The 18,840-nt window shown below is 42.5% G+C and overlaps 1 protein-coding gene across 1 annotated transcript in view; it reads left to right on the top strand.

Annotated features, from left to right (window-relative positions):
* EEFSEC (eukaryotic elongation factor, selenocysteine-tRNA specific) overlaps positions 1-18,840 on the top strand; it is a 252,003-nt gene that overhangs the window by 96,131 nt on the left and 137,032 nt on the right. Inside the window, exons 3-4 of the mRNA XM_030307536.1 lie at positions 15,541-15,637; positions 17,894-18,058. Of these exons, the coding sequence (XP_030163396.1) occupies positions 15,541-15,637; positions 17,894-18,058 (262 nt within the window). The remainder of the gene's footprint in view (positions 1-15,540; positions 15,638-17,893; positions 18,059-18,840) is intronic.

The following is an 18,840-nucleotide window of genomic DNA, read 5'->3' as shown; positions in this document are numbered from 1 at the left end:
TGGGGGGCTTCTGAGAAGGAGACTTTGCTTCTGGCCTGGAAGTCAGGAATTTGTATTGGTTCTAGAAGTGCAAGTGATAACCAAGCAGGGACGAGTTTCACACTATGTGATGCAGGTCAGGGCATTGACCCCTCAGAAGGGATGTAGGCGGCTAGAGGCTGCCCTGATTCCAAGGACTGGTTCCAGACTCCCCACAGTACTTTCCACACATGAACTTGTTTGCAGTGGGAGACAACCCTGCAACGTAGGTCATGCTGTTTCCTATAAGACAGGGACATGGAGGCAGAGTCAGATTCGGATCGGTATTCCTAGGGTCCTAGGTTTCTTGCTCAAAGTCCCATTCTCTGTGCCTTGCCTCAGGTTGCCTGTCACCAGGGTTAGGTTTGGATAGGCAGAGGAAAGGAGGGGAGTGGGGGCAGCAGTCGGAGTAGAGTTTGGCACTAGGCAGAGGCTTGAGTTTTTACCTGTATGTCCAGGGGTTTGATGAGTTGGGTCAGTATGAGAAGGTTGGGGCAGACCATAGAGGGCCTTGTGGGCCAGCCTGGATGCTGGGCTTCATCCTGGGATAGTCATGGAGCCCCTGAAAGTGTGTAGGGGAGAAGGCTGATACTTCAGAGTGGTGTAGGTGGAAGATCATCACAGCCATGGTCAGTGCCTGGTATAGGGCTGTGCACAGACTTTGGTAAGTATTTGTCCTGGGATGGTAAGGGCCTGACCCAAAGTGGAACTTGTTGAGAATGAACATCAGGGGATGGATTGGAGCCAGATCCCAAGAGAAGAACTGATCAAATGCAGTGACTGAGGAAGACAGTGATGACCATGCAGCCAGTGATGGCTTCAGAGACCAGGGAATGTTGTCCTGTGATCAGAAACCAGGGAATGTGGTATTGGGAAAGTGTTGCTGGCAGGTGATGGTACATGGTTACAGTGCGGGAAAGGGGCCTTACCTGAAGACACAGATTTGGGAACCATCCACAGAGAAGCCTTGGCACAGGTCATCAGAGTATGGGGAACACCTGGAGGATAGCAGTCCAGGGGGAAAAGAGCTGGACTCTCAGGGTACTCTTGGGAGAGACTTGCAGTGGCTAGGGAAGGAAGAAGGCCTCTTGAGGAGGTAGAGGCCCTCGATGGAAGGCCATGGAAATAAAGCCTTGGGATTGTGGGTGAAGAGGGAAGGGAGCCAGCTGGCTGATGGTCATCTCGGTCAGATGTCATAGAGAGAGTCTGAGGGAAGAACATTGACTTGACCACTGGAGTTGCTCTTGTCCTTTAGGAACTTAGTTCTCTTCTGTGACCCCTCCCCCATCCCTCTTGAAGTCAGAGTTGGTGCCCCAGACCCTCTTGACCCATTGCTTGGGGAGCCCTTTGTTTATTGTGCAACCTTCATGAAGGCCAGCACAGAGGAGATGCTTAGTAAATGTCCCTCAGCTTGAAAGCAGAGACAGAAATGATGTTATAAGGAAATCAAGCTTAAGCTCCTGGTGAGTAAACAGAAGTGGTGTTGATTTTGAAATGTGAGTGGGGAAAGAGTGAATGGTGTCAAGCAAAAGGATTTCCTCTCCCACAAGAGAAGAGAAATCTGGTGATACAGAAAATGGGCAGCAGGCATGAGTCTAGAGACAGCATTGGAGGGGTTGGTGAAGGGAGGATTGGGGATGAGGGTGGTCAGACAGAGGATACCTTCAGACATGACAGGGAGACCAGGTAGCAGTAGATTTTTTTTCTTGGACTCTTGCCTTCTTTTGCCTGTTCTTGAACTGGGTCCTTTGTCCTGCTTCCCATTGGGTGCCACAGTAGAGAAATGTGAAGAAATGGCCAAGGGTCTTGAGGAAGATGAAGAAAGCCATATTATTCACAGTAAAGGTCTTACACTGTATGTTAGGCAAAAGATGTCTGAGATTGTACTTGGATGTGGCACAAATGTATGGAGAAGATTCTGGAAAGATGGAAGAGTAGGAGCACCAGGAATCCATTTCCCTATCTGCACAACAATTACACTGGCAGAATCTGTCTTATAGAACCATTTTGGAACTCTGGAGTCTATTGAAGGCTTGCAAGGGGAAGGCTTGCAAGGGGAAGGCTTAATTTCAGTTAATTTTAGCTCTTGACACAATAGCAGCTATCCATCCCCATCCCTCAGTCTCATGGCAGGCGTCTGTGCAGGTGTTTCTAGAGCAGCTTGCACACAGCTTGCAGGAACCAGAGTGGGCAAAAATGACCCTGTCCTCCAAATATCAGAGATCTGTGCTCTGATCACTGATTGCTGCTTCTGATCACAGAGGTGCAGACAGACAGACAGGCAGCCATTATTTTTATACCTCCCTCCACTATTACAAGACCCCTCTCCCCAGCAGAAGTGACTTCTGAAGGATTTGAAGGACCAGCGCCCCCCCTTTTTTTTGGTTCCCCCTTCATTTTTTTCTTTTTCCTCTTTCAGAAGTCAGACATTAAAGACTAGAACATTCAGAAACAACTGCAAACATATGGAAGGAAATTACAGAGTAACCACATGCCCAGGGAAAGGGCTCAGATAAGACCTAAGAAGACTTCTAAGTTTATACTTCAGGCTGAGACAGCATAGAGACAGCCTTCAATAATAAAAAGAAAAACAAAAAACCCCAAGAACAACAACAGAAAAGAGGAAACTGCAGGGAAGGGGAAGAATCTGATTTATAGAGTTAACCATCTTATTTGACTCAAATTTCCAGCTCCCAACAAAAAAATCATAAGGCATAAGAAGAAGCAGGAAAGTATGGCCCAAAGGAAAAAGAATCAATAGAAAGTGTCCTGGAAAAAGACCTGATGGTAGATATACTAGACAAAGACTTTAACTATCTTAAAAACAGTCAAAAAAAGTAGAGGAGAATGTGGAGAAAGTCAAGAAAGTAATGTATGAACAAAATGGAAATATTAACCAAAAAAATTTAATCTAAAAAGGAACTAAAGAAATCCTGGATCTGAAAAGTACAATAACTGAAAGGAAAAAAAAAATCACTAGAGAGATTTAAAAAGCAAATTTGAGCAGGCAGAAGAAAGAATTGGCAGACTTGAAGATAGGACAATAGAAATTACCCAGTCTGAGGAACAGAAAGAAAAAAATTGAAGAAAAGTAAACAGAGCCTAAAGGACCTGTAGATGCCATCAAGTGGATGAACATATACATTGTGGGAGTCAAGGAAGGAAGGAAGGAAGCAAGCAAGCAAGCAAGCAAGCAGAGAGGATATTTGAAAATCCCAAATTTTAGGAAAGACATTAATATAAACATCCAAGAAGCTCAATCAACTCCAAGTAAAATGAACTTTAAGAGACTCACACTGAGACATATAATCATGCAACTTGGCAAAAGTCAAAGACAAAAAGAAGATCTGGAAAGCAACAAGAAGTGACTTGCCACACACAAGGGATCCTTAATAAGATAATAAGCAGATTTCTCAGCACAGTCTGTGGAGGCTGGAAGGTAGTAGGCCCATACATTCAAAGTGTTAAAGGAAAAAAAAAAAAACACTGTCAGTGAAGAATTGTATATCTAGAAAAACTGCCTTGAGAACTGAGGGAGAAATTAAGACATTCTTAGATAAACAAAAGCTGAGGGAGTTTGTTACTACTATACCTGCCATGCAGAGATGCTCCAGAGTCCTGCACAGTGAAATGAAAAGATACTAGGTAGTAACTTGAAGCTCTATAGTGAGATCCAGTCTCACGTGGGCAATTATAAAAGCTGGTATTATGGTGAGGTTTGTGATTCCATGTTTTTTCTATATGATTTAAGAGACTAATAAAGATAAAAGAATAAAACAATGATTTGTCTGAAAGATAGTAGTATTGTAACTTTGGTCCTTAACTCTACATTTTGTTTTCAAGATGATTTAAGAGACTAATGTATTTAAAAGAATATTAGTTGATTTGGGGCACATAGTGTATAAAGATGTCATTTTGTGGCATGAACAACAGAAAAAGATGGGGTCAGAGCTGTATAGGAACAGAGTTTTTGTATGTTATTGAAGTTAAGCTGCTATAAGTTCACATTAGAATATTATAACTTTAGGATGCTAAATATAATCTCCACGTTAGCCAGCCACACACACACACACACACACACACACACACACACACACACACACACAAAGCTATAGAATATATATAAAAAGAAACGGGAAGGAAAGTTAACTGTTTCACAACAACAACAACAACAACAACAACAACAACAACAACTAAACACCAAAAAAGATACTAATGCAAGAAATAAGAGACCAAAAAAGCTCTATGCCACATAGGGAACAAATAGCATAATGACAGAATTCCCTCCTTATTAGTAGTTTCTTTAGATGTAAATGGATTAAGTTCACCAATTAAAGGGGAGGCAGTGGCAGAATAGACAAAAACACATGGTCTAACTATAGGTGCTCTGCTAGAGGCTCACTTTAGATCCAAAGACACAAATCAATTGAAAGTGAATGGATGAAAAAAGATATTCCATGCAAATGATAATCAAAAAAGACCAGGGATGGCTATGTTTATATTAGACAAAATAGACTTTCAATAAAAAAAGATTATGAGAGATAAAGAAGGATATTATATATTAATAGAAGTTCCAATACAGCAAGAAGAAATAACAGTTATAAGCATATTACATACCTAATGACAGACCCTCAAAATATATGAAGTAAAAACTGACAGAATTGAAATAGACCTAGTTCTAGAACAATAGTTAGAGATTACAATGATAGATAGAGGAACCAGACAGAAGATAAGGAAGGAAATAGAGGACTTAACACAACAAACCAACTAGCCTAACAGCCATATACAAAACACTTGATCCAACATTCTTCCCACATGCACATGGGACATTTTCCAGGACAGGCCGTGCCAAATTAAGTCTCAATAGATTTAAAAAGTCAGATCTCCTACTAAATATCTTTTCTGACCACAACAGGATAAAGGTAGAAATCAATAACAGAGGTAAGATTGGAAAACTCACAGATTTGTGGAAATTAATATATGTAAACAACCAATGGATCAAGGAAGAAATCATAAGGCAAATTAGAAATACTTGGAGATGAATGATAACCAAAACATACTATTATGGAATGCAGTAAAAGCAGTGATGAGTGGGAAATTTATAGTTATAAATTCTAACATTAAAAAATAAGAATGATTTGAAATTAGCAACCTAACTTTACAACTTAAGGAACCAGAAAAAGAACAAACTAAACTTAAGGATAGCACAAAGAAGTTAATAATAAAAGATTAGAGAAGAGAAAAATGAAATAGGAAAAGAAAAACAATAGAGAAAAGGAAACCAGAAGTTGGTTTCGAAAAGATCAACCAAACTGACAAGCTAGATGGACTAAGAAAAAAAGAGAGAAGACTCAAATTATTAAAATCAGAAATGAAAATGGGAATATTACTATTAAGTCTATAGAAACTAAAATTGGACAACCTTGATGAAATGGGCAAAGTCCTGGAAAAATAAAATCTACCAAGATCAAATCACAAATACATAGACAATCTGAATAGACCTGTTTGAAGGATATTGAATCAGCAATCAAAAATCTCCTAACAAAGAAAAACTCTGGATCTGATTAATTGGCAAATCCCAACAGTTAGAGAAGAGCTAACACCAATTCTTAAACTTTTCCAAACAAATCGAAGAGGAGAGAACACTTTCTAGCTCATTCTTTGAGGTCAGCACTACCTTGATACGAAAGTCAGACAAAGATACTAAAAGAGAAGAAAACTGCAGACCCAAATCCCTTATGAATATTGATGTAAAAATCCTCAGCAGAATGCTAGCAAACTGAATTTAGCAGCATACTAAAAGGATTATATACCGCAACTAAGTGGGGCTTATTCCTGGAATGCAAGGATGGTTTAACATACAAAAACCATTTAATGTAAAATACCACATGGTCATCAATTGATAGGGAAAAAGCATTTGACAAAATTCAATACCCTTTCATGCTAAAAACAATCAACAAACCAGGAAGAGAAGGAAAGTACCTCAAAATAATAAAAGCCATATGTGAAAAACGTACAACAAACATCATATGAAGTTGTAGAAGGCTAAAGTTTTTCCTTTAAGATCAGGAACAAGACAGATGTTACCACTTTTTACCCCTTCTATTCAAAACAGTACTGGAAGTTCTAGCCAGAGCAATTAGGCAAGAAAAGTAAATAAAAGCATCCAAGTTGGAAAGGAAGAAGTAAAATTATCCCTTCATGGATGATATGATCTTATATGTGGAAAACCTCATTAAGCTTATAAATGAATTCAGCAGAGTAGCAGGATACAAAGCCAATGTGTAAAAATCAGTTGGATTTCTATATATTAACAATGAATAATCTGAAAATCAAATTATGAAAAGAATTCCATTTGTAGTAGCATCCAAAATAATAAAATACTTAGGAATTAACAAAGGAGACAAAAGACTTATATAATGAAGACTAATGAAGACATTGCTGAAAGAAATTTAAAAAGACATAAATAAATGGAAACACATTTCATGTTCATGGATTGGAAGACTTATTACTGTCAACATGTCAGTGCTACCCCAAGCAATTTACAGATTCAACATAATCCCTATCAAAATCCCAATCAAGTTTTTTGCAAAAATAAAAAAACCTGTACTGAAATTCATATGGGGTCTGAAAATTCCCCAAATAGCCAAAACATTCTTGAAAAAGATGAACAAAACTAGACAGTTCACACTTCATGATTTCAAATCTTACTACAGTGCTACAGTAATCAAAGCAGTATGGTACTGGCATAAGGCAGACATATACACCAATGGAATAGAGTAGAGAGCCCAGAAATAAACTCTTGCATATATGGTCAAAGGAGGGTTGACAAGGGGGCCAAGACCATTCAATGGGGGAAGGACAGTCTTTCAACAAATGCTGCTGGGAAAATTGGATGGATATCCACATGCAAATATGATATCTAACATCATATACAAACATTAGCTCAAAAGGGATCAAAGAACCAAATGTAGGACTTAAAACTCTCAGAAGAAAAATTTTTTTAAATTTGTGCATCAAAAGACCGTATCAGCAGAATAAAAAGACCACCTACAGAATGGGAGAAAATATTTGTAAATCTATATATCTGATAATAAGTATATATAGTAACTCCTAAAACTGAAGAACAAAAAACAAATGACCTGATTCAAAAATGGGAAAGACTTGAATAGACATTTCTCCAAAGAAGATACACAAATGGCCAATGAGTACATGAAAAAAAAAAAAAAATGCCAGCGTCACTAATCATTAGGGAATTGCAAATAAAACTGCAGTGAGATACCAGTTTACACCTATTTGGATTGCAGTTGTCAAAAACAAGGAGGTAAGTGTTGACGAAATGTGGATAATTGGAGCCATTGTGCACTGTTGGTGGGAATGTAAAATGCTGCAGCCGACATGGATAATGGTATGGAGGTTCCTCAAAAATTAAAAAATAGTAATGTTAACTAACTGGAATTTAAGTAAAAACTTTAAAAAACTAAAAATAGAATTACCATGCACCAATTCTTCTTCTGGGTATATACTCAAAAGAATTGAAAACCGGGTCCCCGAGAGATGTTCATAATAACATCATTCACGATAGCCGAAAGGTGGAAGCAAACCAGGTGTCCGTTGATGGAAGAATGGATAAGCAAATTGTGGAATACATACAATGGAATATTATTTATCCCTAAAACTGGAGGAAATTCTAATACATGCCACAACATAGATGAACCTCAACGATATTTTGCTACATGAAATAAGGCAGTCACAAGAAGGCAAATACTGCATGATTCCATTTACATGAGATAATTAGAATCATAGAGCCAGAGTACTGTTGCCAGGAGCTGAGGGATGGGAGGATGGGGTTATTGTTTAATTGGTATGGAGTTTCAGTTTTACAAGAAAAAAGCTGTGGAGATGGATGGTGGTGATGGCTGCACAACATTACAGATGTATTTTATACCACTGAACTGCACACTTAAATATGGTTAAGGTGTGTATTTTTGTTATGTGTATTTTGTTATGTGTATTTTTATGTGTTTTTTTTTGTTACGTGTATTTTTTTTGTTATGGGTATTTATTTTACCACTATAAAAAAAATTGGGAGTGGGGGGAAATGCATGGAGTTATCTTAAAAAGTTAATTCTTTTTCAGTTATCTTTAAATTTCATCAGTTAAGTTCAAGAAAATGTCTCAGCTTGGTCCTAGTATGTCTTTAGTGCTTCCCTAACTTTCTAACCAGGCTCAGAACCTTCAGCAAGGAATAGTATCTAGCTAGGATTTAATAGCCTTCTTTTGTTTTCTTTATTTATTTTTGTAGCTGCAGTAGTAGATTTCTTGTCCCCTGAAGGGAACTGTGGGTGATTAATCAAACGTCCCTTAAAGCAGAGAATCATAAAAAATGGCACATTCAAACCTTACATAATATTTTAACTTAGAGTATATCCGTGCATTCTTATAATATCAATAACATAAGTTGCTCCAGGGAAACATAAAAGGCTCTCAGCATCGTGCCTCTCCTTCTCCATTAGCAGCTAATCCAGGCTCATCGGAGTCATCTTGGCTTTGCGGGCAATTTTGCATCCTGAATTCAGGCCCATCTCCTCTTCTTCGTGCTGTTTTGTTTAGGCATGTGTGATTTCTGCACTATCTGTAATTTCAATATCACACAAGTTAGCACTCCTGATTCATGTTACCATTCATTCTTTTGGTCTGAATTCAGGAAAGGAAGCTATATTCTGGATGTTCTTCTTGGTCAGAATTTATGTTTTTAAAAGCTCTAGGGTTTGTTGCTTTGCCAGCATTAAAAAGTTGTAATTTGCGAGTCCAGCTGCAGTACCTTAGGCAGCTGGGGTTGTCATTTTGGCGCTTTTTTTTTTTTTTTTTTTAATATCCAGGTGCAGCATGCTTGTGTGTGTGTGTGTGTGTGTGTGTGTGTGTGTGTGTGAGTGTGTGTGTGTGATTGTTTCTCTTGGTAGCATAAGTTAGAATAGTTCTACCAGTGTGGTAGAGGTGTTCTCCAGTTAAATAACCTGGAGAAAACGAAACAAATGGCTTCAGTTCTGTTGTGAGTATCAGCATCACATGGCTTCCTGTGGCCAAAGTCCTTGCCCCAGTAACTCATGACCTTGTTATATCTGTCACTTGCTGGAAAATGTTTTGCCCGCCCCATCTTTTCTTCTAGTTTGAGCCCGCTGACTGGCACCCTGAGTTCTCTTGCATATAAGCCATTCCCAAATGCACCGTCTGTAGTTTGGGTCTCCTTAAAGCGAAGCCCGATTTGCACAGCAGCGTGAGTGAATTTTTCTGTGTTTTCACAGCCTCCTTTGAAGTCTTTTATCATTTTCTTATTCGCACTTAATTTGGCACCAGGTTGTAAAGAGATCTGCCTGTATTTCATCTTTCTAAATAATTCTATTTAGCTCTCATAGAAACAGCTATTTTTCACACTGTTGTTTTATGATACTAAATTAAATTAAAATAACACAGCTGGCATTACCAAGTTTATGCCATAACCACTGTGTCTCCTGTTCAACTTAAAGGTCAGGTGGTGAAGGCAAAAGTGTGGGGTGGACTAGACTCTCGAGCGGAGCTTCGAAACTCAAGCCGTCTCCTGGGTGTGGGCACCTAGTGCACTAGGCTTTAGGCACGGGTTTTGCAGAGCAGAGGGAGTGAAGACCCATCCGCCAATGGCTGTCCTTGTGGCTGGTGGTGGGAGGGCCTCTCCTGTGCCTTTTCTTTGTTGCAGATGATACTGGTTTTCCATGTAGATAGTAACAGAGTCATGTTTTTCAATAAATGTATTTAAGGAGGAACGTGAACTGTTTTAAAGGAAAAAAAACTGAGAAAGTAATAGCTTAGGTGGTACGTCAACTTGACGAACCTTGTGAAGAGGGCATTAGGACCAGTGACCCGTGTGAAGGTGACACTGAAATAGAGGCAGACGGGAATGGAGCAGAGCAGCCCAGCCCTGTCCTGGTGGGTGGGGGCACCGGACTCCATCTTCTGTTCTTCTGTTTCAAGGGAGCCGTGGTGACATCTGACACAGTAGTCATTCCCAGGGGAGGGATGGTGGGGGTCACCCTTAGGATGTCCAACACAGTGGGAAGGACACTACTCTAGAACAGGGCTTTTTGCCTGTGCCATTTACTTCACTTACAACTCTTTAGCAATCATTTAACCTCTCTGTGCCTCAGTTTCCCCATCTCTAAAATGCCACTTTTACCCCTCCTTTCATTACCATCGAGGGTTAAATGGGGTGATGTGTATGAAGGCTTTTAGCCAAGCATTATGCCACTCACATAGTGCTCAAATAACGTTATGGGAATGTTAACAATTCTTCCTACCTCCGAGGGTTGTTTTAAGGATCCAGTAAATTTATGTCTTTATCTGAAAGTGATAGCAAACTGAGAATATTAAGTACTGTCATTATAGTTATTATCATCTTTCTTTCATTGGTTTGAGAATAAAATTTACTGAAGGGCAAGGATTTTGTTACTCCATTTATAGGACTTAAATATGTTATGTTCCCTGATCTTTGAAGATCAGCCACTTTCCAAATTCTCATGGATTTGAGAAAAGGCACACAGCCCTACCTCTAACCCAGGCAGATGGAACACTGTTCTCTTGATATTCTCAGGGGGATGGTAAACCCAGAGTTACCTTTTAATCATAGCCCCACCACTCATTAGCTGTGTGACCTAGAGCAAATGACAGAACCTTGCCAGCTTAGGACCCCCTTCTGTAATACTGGAGGAGGAGGAATCACAGCCACCTCATGGGGTTGATAACATGAGGAGTGCAGAGCTTCTAGCACAGGTGCTGGGACTGTGGGTACTTGACCCCTTCCCTTCCCTTCACCCCCACTGTGCTGGACACTGGATTGCATACAAAGAGGCACTTTGGAGAAATTTTTAGACGTGGGGGAAGGTAAGGGTGCATCTACTGGAGGAGGCAAAGACCAGAACCAGAAGTGGTATGGAAATGTCCCCTGAAAGTACACTTAGTATGTGAACAGATGGAAGATGTTCAACATTATCTGGCTTACTAAGGAAATACAAATTAAAATGAGGTATGTATAAAAAATAATGAGCTTTTGATGTATGTTTAGTGAAATAGACATACCAGATGTTCACTGTGGTAGTGAAAAGGGTAGCAAACCTTTCAATGTATGTTTTTTTCTTTTTAATTGAGATAAATCACATACCATAAAATTCACCCTTTTATTGTGTATAGAATTACACAACCATCACCATTATCTGATTTCAAAAACACTGTACCCATTAAGCAGCTGTTTCCTATTCCCTCAGCCCTGGAAACCACCAGTCTGTTTTCTGTCTCTCTGAATTTGCCTATTCTGGATATTTCATAAAAATCACGCAATATGTCACCTCTTACATCTGGCTTCATTCACTTAGCATTGATGGGCACTTAGGCTGTTTCCACATTTTGGCTTTTGTGAATAGCGCTTTTATGAACATACATGCACAAGTATTTGTTTGAGTACCTGCCTCCCATTCTTTTGAGTTTATACATAGAAATCTCTGGGCCATATGGTAATTCTACATCTCCTTCATTTTTGAAGCAGGTTTCTTTTGCTGGAAACATAAGACTTGGTTGACTTTTTTTTTTCTTAACTTCCAGCATTTTGAATATGGCATCTGCATTACCTTCTAAGCTGCCATGATTTCTTTTTTTTTCTTTTCTTTTTTTAACTTGTTCATTTATTCATTTATTTAATAAATACTTATCAAGTGTCTGTTCTATGATAGATTTTGGGGGGTGTTGTTATTGTTGTTTAGGTATTTGGGATTGGCTGCCCTGGTTTCTGATGAAAGAACAGCTGTTAATCTTATTGAGGATGCCTTGTACTGAATGAGCCACTTCTCTCTGGTTGCTTTCTCCTTGTCATTGGCTTTGACAGCTTGATTATGGTGTGTCTAGATCACATCTCTGAGTTTTTCCCACTTGGAATTTGCTGAGCTTTGTAGATGTCCTTCAAAAACTTCCAAAGTTTTTGAAGTTTATTCAGATCTTTCTGCCCCATCTCTGTCCTTTGTTTTTGAACTTCTCAATATGCATATGTTGATGTACTTGATGATGTCTCCTGTATTGTTGAGGCCATGTTCATTTCTCTTCTCTCTTTTTTCTTAGTTTTCCTCAGATTGCATAACCTCTATTGACCTATTCTCAAGTTTGTTGATTCTTCTGCCTGCTCAAATTATTCCATTTCAGAATTTCTATTTGGTTCTTTTTTGTAATTTCTAACTCTTTTTCGATATTTCCTATTTGGTGACTCATTATCTTCATTCTTTCCTTTAGCTCTTTAGACATGGTTTCCTTTGTTTCTTGAATATATTTAAAATAGCTGATTTTCAGTTTTTGTCTAGTAGGGCTTTCTCATGAACAATTTTTATTAACTCCTTTTTTTCTTTGTGGATGGACCATACTTTTGTTTCTTTGTTGTATTGTTATTTTTTTGTTGAACACTGGACATATAGAATAATATAATGTGGCAGTTCTGGATGTCAGATTCTCTTCACCCACACTTTCAGAGTTTGTTGCTATTATTTTGTTAGTGACTTTTGTGAAGTAATTCTGTACAGTCATGTGTGACCACTGAAGTCTCTGCTCAGTTAGCTTACTGGTCAGCTAATGATTAGACAGAGATTTTCATTAAGGCTAGAATCAGTAAGTCTCCCAGTCTTTGCCAAGGATTAAAAAAAATTTTTTTTTAATGTTTATTTGTTTGTGTGTGTGTGAGAGAGAGATAGAGTGCAAGCGGGGGGAGGGGCAGAGAGAAGGAGACACAGAACCCAAAGCAGGCTCCAGGCTCTGAGCTGTCAGCACAGAGCCCAACGTGGGGCTTGAACCCACTGACTGAAAGATCATGACCTTAGCAGAAGTCGGACGCTTAACTGACTGAGCCACTCAGGGGCCCCTGCCAAGGATTTCTGTTGGGTCATGCTTTCAGTGCTCAGGTAGGCATTTGACAACTCTGCCTTGGCCTTCACTTCCTGCTTGCATAGAATCTTATGATCAGCCAAAGGTGAGAGTTTAGGGCCTTCTCATATCTTTCCTGACAGTGCCCAGGCATGCCCATAGCTTTTTGCCATCAAATAGCCTTATAGACTACCAGGAAAGCTCCAAACCTCCCATGGGAGCTCCCAGCTTTTCCTTCTATGACCAGTTTGCCCAAACTGTTATCCTCTGCCTCAAGCAGCTGCCTCTAATTGTTTTCAACAAATGCCCTCGAGGAAAATGCTGTTCACACTGGGCAAACTCCAAAGCAGGTCAAATAAAGATAGCCTTGTAAATAGAGTCTTCCAGGGAGCTACCAGATTGGAAAAATAATGATACTTCTCTGGGAAAGGGGCTTTGATGGAACTCAAACCCACTCTGCAACCTGCTGTCAGGCTGCTGGCTTCCATTCTGATTGCAGATGTTGGCTATTAGGGCTAGTGCGAAGTTGGGGAGGGGTGGATGGGAATAAAGCAAGTTAAAATGCCACAAAGCTCTTTTTAAATTTTTTTTTTTCAACGTTTATTTATTTTTGGGACAGAGAGAGACAGAGCATGAACGGGGGAGGGGCAGAGAGAGAGGGAGACACAGAATCGGAAACAGGCTCCAGGCTCTGAGCCATCAGCCCAGAGCCCGACGTGGGGCTCGAACTCACGGACCGCGAGATCGTGACCTGGCTGAAGTTGGACGCTTAACCGACTGCGCCACCCAGGCGCCCCCACAAAGCTCTTTTTAAAAAAATGTTTATTTATTTTGAGAGAGAGAGCACGTGCAAGTGGGGAAGGGGCAGAGAGAGAGAGAGGGAGAGAGAATACCAAGCAGGTTCCATGCTGTCAGCACACAGCCTGACCTGGGGCTTGATCCCATGAACTGTGAGATCATGACCTGAATCGAAACCAAGAGTTGGACGCTCAACTGACTGAGCCACCCAGGTGCCCTGCCACAAAGCTCTGTTATTCTTACCAAGGTTCAGCCATTTTTCTTGAATAAACATTCCACAGATTGCTGCAAACCTTTGGTTAATTTCTAGAATTCTGGAAAAGTTACTTCTGATGATTTTTGCCACTGTTCTTTTTTTGCTTTTATGGAGGAGAGACTTGTTGAATGTCTTTATTCTACCATCTTGCTGATTTTTCAATGTATATTGAGTCTTGGACTTCTTTCTTATGAATGAACCCCAAAGCAAGGGGGAGAAAACCCACTCACATTCACCAACATGTTTTATCAGTGTTACTTATAATAGTGAAAAATTTGAAATGTTCTAAATCAGTGACCTTGGTGGGGGAAAGCGTGTAAATTCTGGGTAACACTATTATGCAGCCGTTAGGAAAGAAAGAGGAGGCCTGGATGGTGGAATTATAACATGGAAGCTGTGAGTCTTGATTCTAGGGCCACATGGGCTGGATTGGAGTTTGCTCCAATGACTTGGAGCAAATTAATTTGCCCCTCTAAGCCTCAATTTCTCATCTATAAAATAGTGACAGTTCCGGGGTGCCTGGGTGGCTCAGTAGGTTAAGCATCCGACTTCAGCTCAGGTCATGATCTCGCGGTCCGTGAGTTCAAGCCCCGTGTCGGGCTCTGTGCTGACAGCTCGGAGCCTGGAGCCTGCTTCGGATTCTGTGTCTCCCTCTCTCTGCTCCTCCCCCACTCGCACTCTCTCTCTCTGTCACACACACAAAAATAAATAAACATCAAAAAATTTTTTTTAAATGGTGACAGTTCCATAGTGGTGCTGTGAGCTGTCAGTGAAGGTGTCCAGGCAATATGTGTGGCTCAGCCAAGTGAGTTGTTATCGCTGTTGTTGCTATCATCCAACAGAAAATTTGTTATGCTATAATGGCAAATAACAGCTAGAAGGATGTGAAATTTTATGTATGCTGTAACCAAAATATAAGAAAAAAAAATGCCTGGCAACGCATGGAAAAACCAAGGTTGGAAGAAAGCACACCACAATGGCAGGATTATGGGTTGTATATGTTCTCTTTTCCATTTTTTAAGAATCACTGGGAAAGATAAATGTCTACTCACAGTAAGAATCTCTTCTTAAAGAAGGAGAGGCTCTTCAGGAGGGCCCAGGCAGGAACACCCCCCCATTAGACACTGGGATAGTGGAAATGTGTTTCCAGATGCATCTTCAGGGACTTTTTGGTAACCAGTATTTCCCGAGTCTCTGCAGGAAACTAGGATGTATTTCCTGGTCGTCTTCAAGAGGGTCTTTTATTCAGCGTCCTGGGGGCCAGGGGTCACTGCTGACTCCTCAGGGTGGGTTCTGAACGTGGTGGTTAAAACCTAAGAGCGCCCTTTTAAATTCTATCGTCCAATCCAAAGGTTTTCTTGTGGGGCCTCTGTTTCCTCACCTGCCAAGTGGGAAAATGATGGTACTCTTCCTTGATGCTTTCCAAAGGATGGAAGGAGAGGCTATCCGAAGTGCTTGGTGCTCTGCCAGGTACTCCACAGATGTGCTGTGTCCGTGCTGGTGATCTCTGTAACTTGGCGGGGCTTGTTTTTCCATTTCAGGTTCCGAGGTGCACCGATTATATCCGTGGCGGCCAAGCCTGGGGGACCAGAGGCCCCCGAAACAGAAGCTCCACAGGGCATCTCAGAGCTCATTGAGGTACTTGAATCCAGGCTGGCCTCTGGCCCCAGTCCCACTCAGGCAGGTCCCTTTGTGTCCTACTTGGTCTGACGGGGAGAAAGAGAGGAGGCACCCCAGCAAGACGACTCTGAGCTGGTTCCTTTAACTACCACCACCCCTCCCCCAGGTACATGAGCACCTTAGTATATCCTCCCTCACCTCCCTGCAAGAGTTAAACCAAAAGAGAAGCAGAGCCCCCCCCCCCCCCCATCTCGTTCAAAGTCCTGCCCAGCTGTCCACACTCATGTAAGTCTTTCTTTTTCCTTTCTCTTGCTGAACACCCCCACCCGGACACAGCAGCTTCTGCCTCCTGGAGCTCTGGGCCATGTCATCCATTCCAGGCCTGCAGACTGTGCCTGTCCCCCAGTGTGTCCCACTGGCTGATGGAGATGGACAGTGCAGCTCAGGTCCTCATGGTCTCCACCAAATAGTGGAGCTTCTGAGGCACAGGCTCTGTGTCCAGGCTCAGTGGTAGATAAAGGGAGGGAGCCCAGCCACCGTGGGGTGTCCAGGGTAGCCAGAGGGCAGGTTGGGGAAGGTGGGGTGGTGGTGATGCTGCTGGAAGGATGGCGGTGAGAAGGGGGACCTCAGTGTCCCCTCACTAAGAGGGGCGGAGTGGCGAGGTACCTCGACTCTGGGGCTGCGTGCTGGGCCTACCACCTGCTGTCTCTTGCCTGTATTCCCTCAGTTTTAAGTAGGGAAAATCCCAGCACCACTTCCCTTTAGACTTGGTATGAAGGTTAAGTGATCATTAACCTTTTCACAATGATCATTAGCTTTCACAGTGGCCCTGGGAGGCTTAAGTTATCTGCATCTTACCAAGGAAAGTGTCAGACTCAGGGAAGTCAAGTAACTTGCCCAAGGTCTCACAGCAAGTATGTGGTGGAGCTGGCATTTAGTCCCAGGTCGGTTGTTGGGTGTCTTTGGGGTCCACCTGTATCTGGAGCCACAGAGCCAAGATCAAATGTGACCGAGTACACTGCCACCATTTCTATGATAACAAGGTGCTGATCTGGCTGACTCTGCAAAGCAAACCTTTTCTGGGTGACGCTTTTGTTATTTTTTCGTCAGCTTCAGGGAGCACTGGTCTGGGAGCCTGGGACAGTCATTTTTATTAAAGCAGAATTCGCCCATGTTGCTATGAAAGATGTTTGTCTATTCCTTTAAGAAGCCTCTGCATAAATATCAGGCAAAGCCTGTTTTGAATCTTTAGTCTTTTTCCAGAATTGTTATCACAAGGCTGAGAGTTTAGAACCTTCACTACCGAATACTTTTTGAGAGCCTCTTCCCTGATGAAAGGAGAAAGCAGCAAAATAAAAGGAATAATGCAGCCTTTATTTCCATTTGTTTATAAGGAATTAGCTCTGACATTTCTAACCACATAGATAGCATGAGGAAAAGGGGCTGGCTGAGGTCAAAGCTGGTGGAAAGTGTCAGCGGAGAAGAAAACTCAGAACCACAAATTGAGGGGGCAACACTGGACCTTGGCAGACATTAGGTGGTCCCTCTGTCTCTGCCAGGGCTTAAAGAAACAGCTTTCACCCCCTCCTTCCCTACCACACGTGGTGGCAGCCCTGCTATCCTGCATCCTTTGGACACGTGTCCCTCTCTTGGGCACCGTGCCAGCTGCTACAGATACTTGGAAGGACCCAGGGCTCTAGGAGGGAGACAAATAAACAAATGATCACAGTGGTATGTTAACTGGTTGACGATGGGCTGGGGAAGGGAGCCATACGGAAAGGGTAGGAAAGCCTTCCCAGAGGTGATGTGTCCCTGGAGAAGGGAGGTGAAGCTAGCTGGTACACTTCCAGGGCCTGCCAGCGGCTGGTGCCTGCTGTGAGAGGGCAAGTGGTGGGGGACGAGGCTTCCATGGTACCTAGGGGCTAGATGATGACACATCTTAAATTCCGCAGGCTTGGAAGGCTAGGAAAGCACGAGGCTTGGACTGACGCGTCCAGGGCTGTCCTGCAGCAGGTCCCTGTGCTGCAGTGCAGGCGAGGGCCTGGGGGTCGGCCTGTTAGGAGGCTGTTCATTATCCCAATGAGAGGAGAGAGAAGTTCCTTTGAACCGAGAGGAGCTGAGAGCACAGCAGGAGTTTGGAGTGTAATCAGGAAGCGGTCCGTTTCTGATCTGGGCCAGCTTGCCCCGTTCCTGGCTACTCCCTCTTCCCTCCTCTGCCCTGCCCCACTCAGCTCCTCTCCCCAGCAGGGTGTGGCAGCAGCATCTCTTTTCTAGCTCCTGACGTCCCAGATTCCCATCCCGACGAGGGACCCCTCGGGACCATTCCTCATGTCTGTGGACCACTGTTTCTCCATCAGAGGCCAAGGCACTGTGATGACAGGGACCATCCTCTCAGGCTCCATCAGCCTCGGCGACAGTGTGGAGATTCCTGCCCTCAAGGTCAGTCTTACCTTGGCCTTCCTTTTGGCCTGTCTCTCTAGCGGCAAGGGAGAGCGACAGTCCCTTTGCCTCTCCGGTGGCTGAGCCCCTGGGCCAGATCCCTGGGGCTGGCCTTCTGGCTCTTCTCTGCTCTGTCTTCTGTACTGCCCTGCCTGGATTCTGGAGCCACCACTCTCCCTCATCCTCAGAACAATACCCATTTACTGGAGGCCTGTGACGTGCCGTGATGAGCCTCCTGAGTGGGTGTTCTGTGTAGATAAAGAAACGGAAGCTCTAGAAGGTGTGGCGGGCCCAGGATCACCTGTCAACAAGTGAGGGTGCTGGGTGTACACCCTCCTTTTCTACCAGCTCCGTACGTCAGGGTGGCGAGTACATGTGCACTTATTTCTGGGTACTTTTTGCTTAGCTACAAGGATTTCAAGTTAAACACAATTAGAATCTTGTGTCACTCAGAGTCATAAAATCTGGAAGATATCCAGATGAGTTTTATACTCCCAGTGACCACTAGTAGGTGCCATGTTATCCCTCCGAAGACCTGTGAGAGGGATGGATAGCTGGGTATCTCCCTATCGCCCCCCACCTCCTGGTAACTACCAGCGTGGTCTGATGTAAAAGGTGTTCAATGGCCTTGATAGTTCCCATCTTCAGTGGGCTTTTCTTACGGTTTTAGTTTACTGGAGAAGAACAACTTAGAGCCTCCTCAACCACCCTTCTCTTCAGGGGGTATAAAGGGTGGGGAACAAGGCCTGGTTAGAACTAGGAAAAGCCTTTGAGGAAACCTG

Source organism: Lynx canadensis, chromosome A2 (genome assembly GCF_007474595.2).
Source record: "Lynx canadensis isolate LIC74 chromosome A2, mLynCan4.pri.v2, whole genome shotgun sequence".
Lineage (NCBI taxonomy): Eukaryota > Metazoa > Chordata > Mammalia > Carnivora > Felidae > Lynx > Lynx canadensis.
This window is presented reverse-complemented; position numbering and strand designations above follow the sequence as displayed.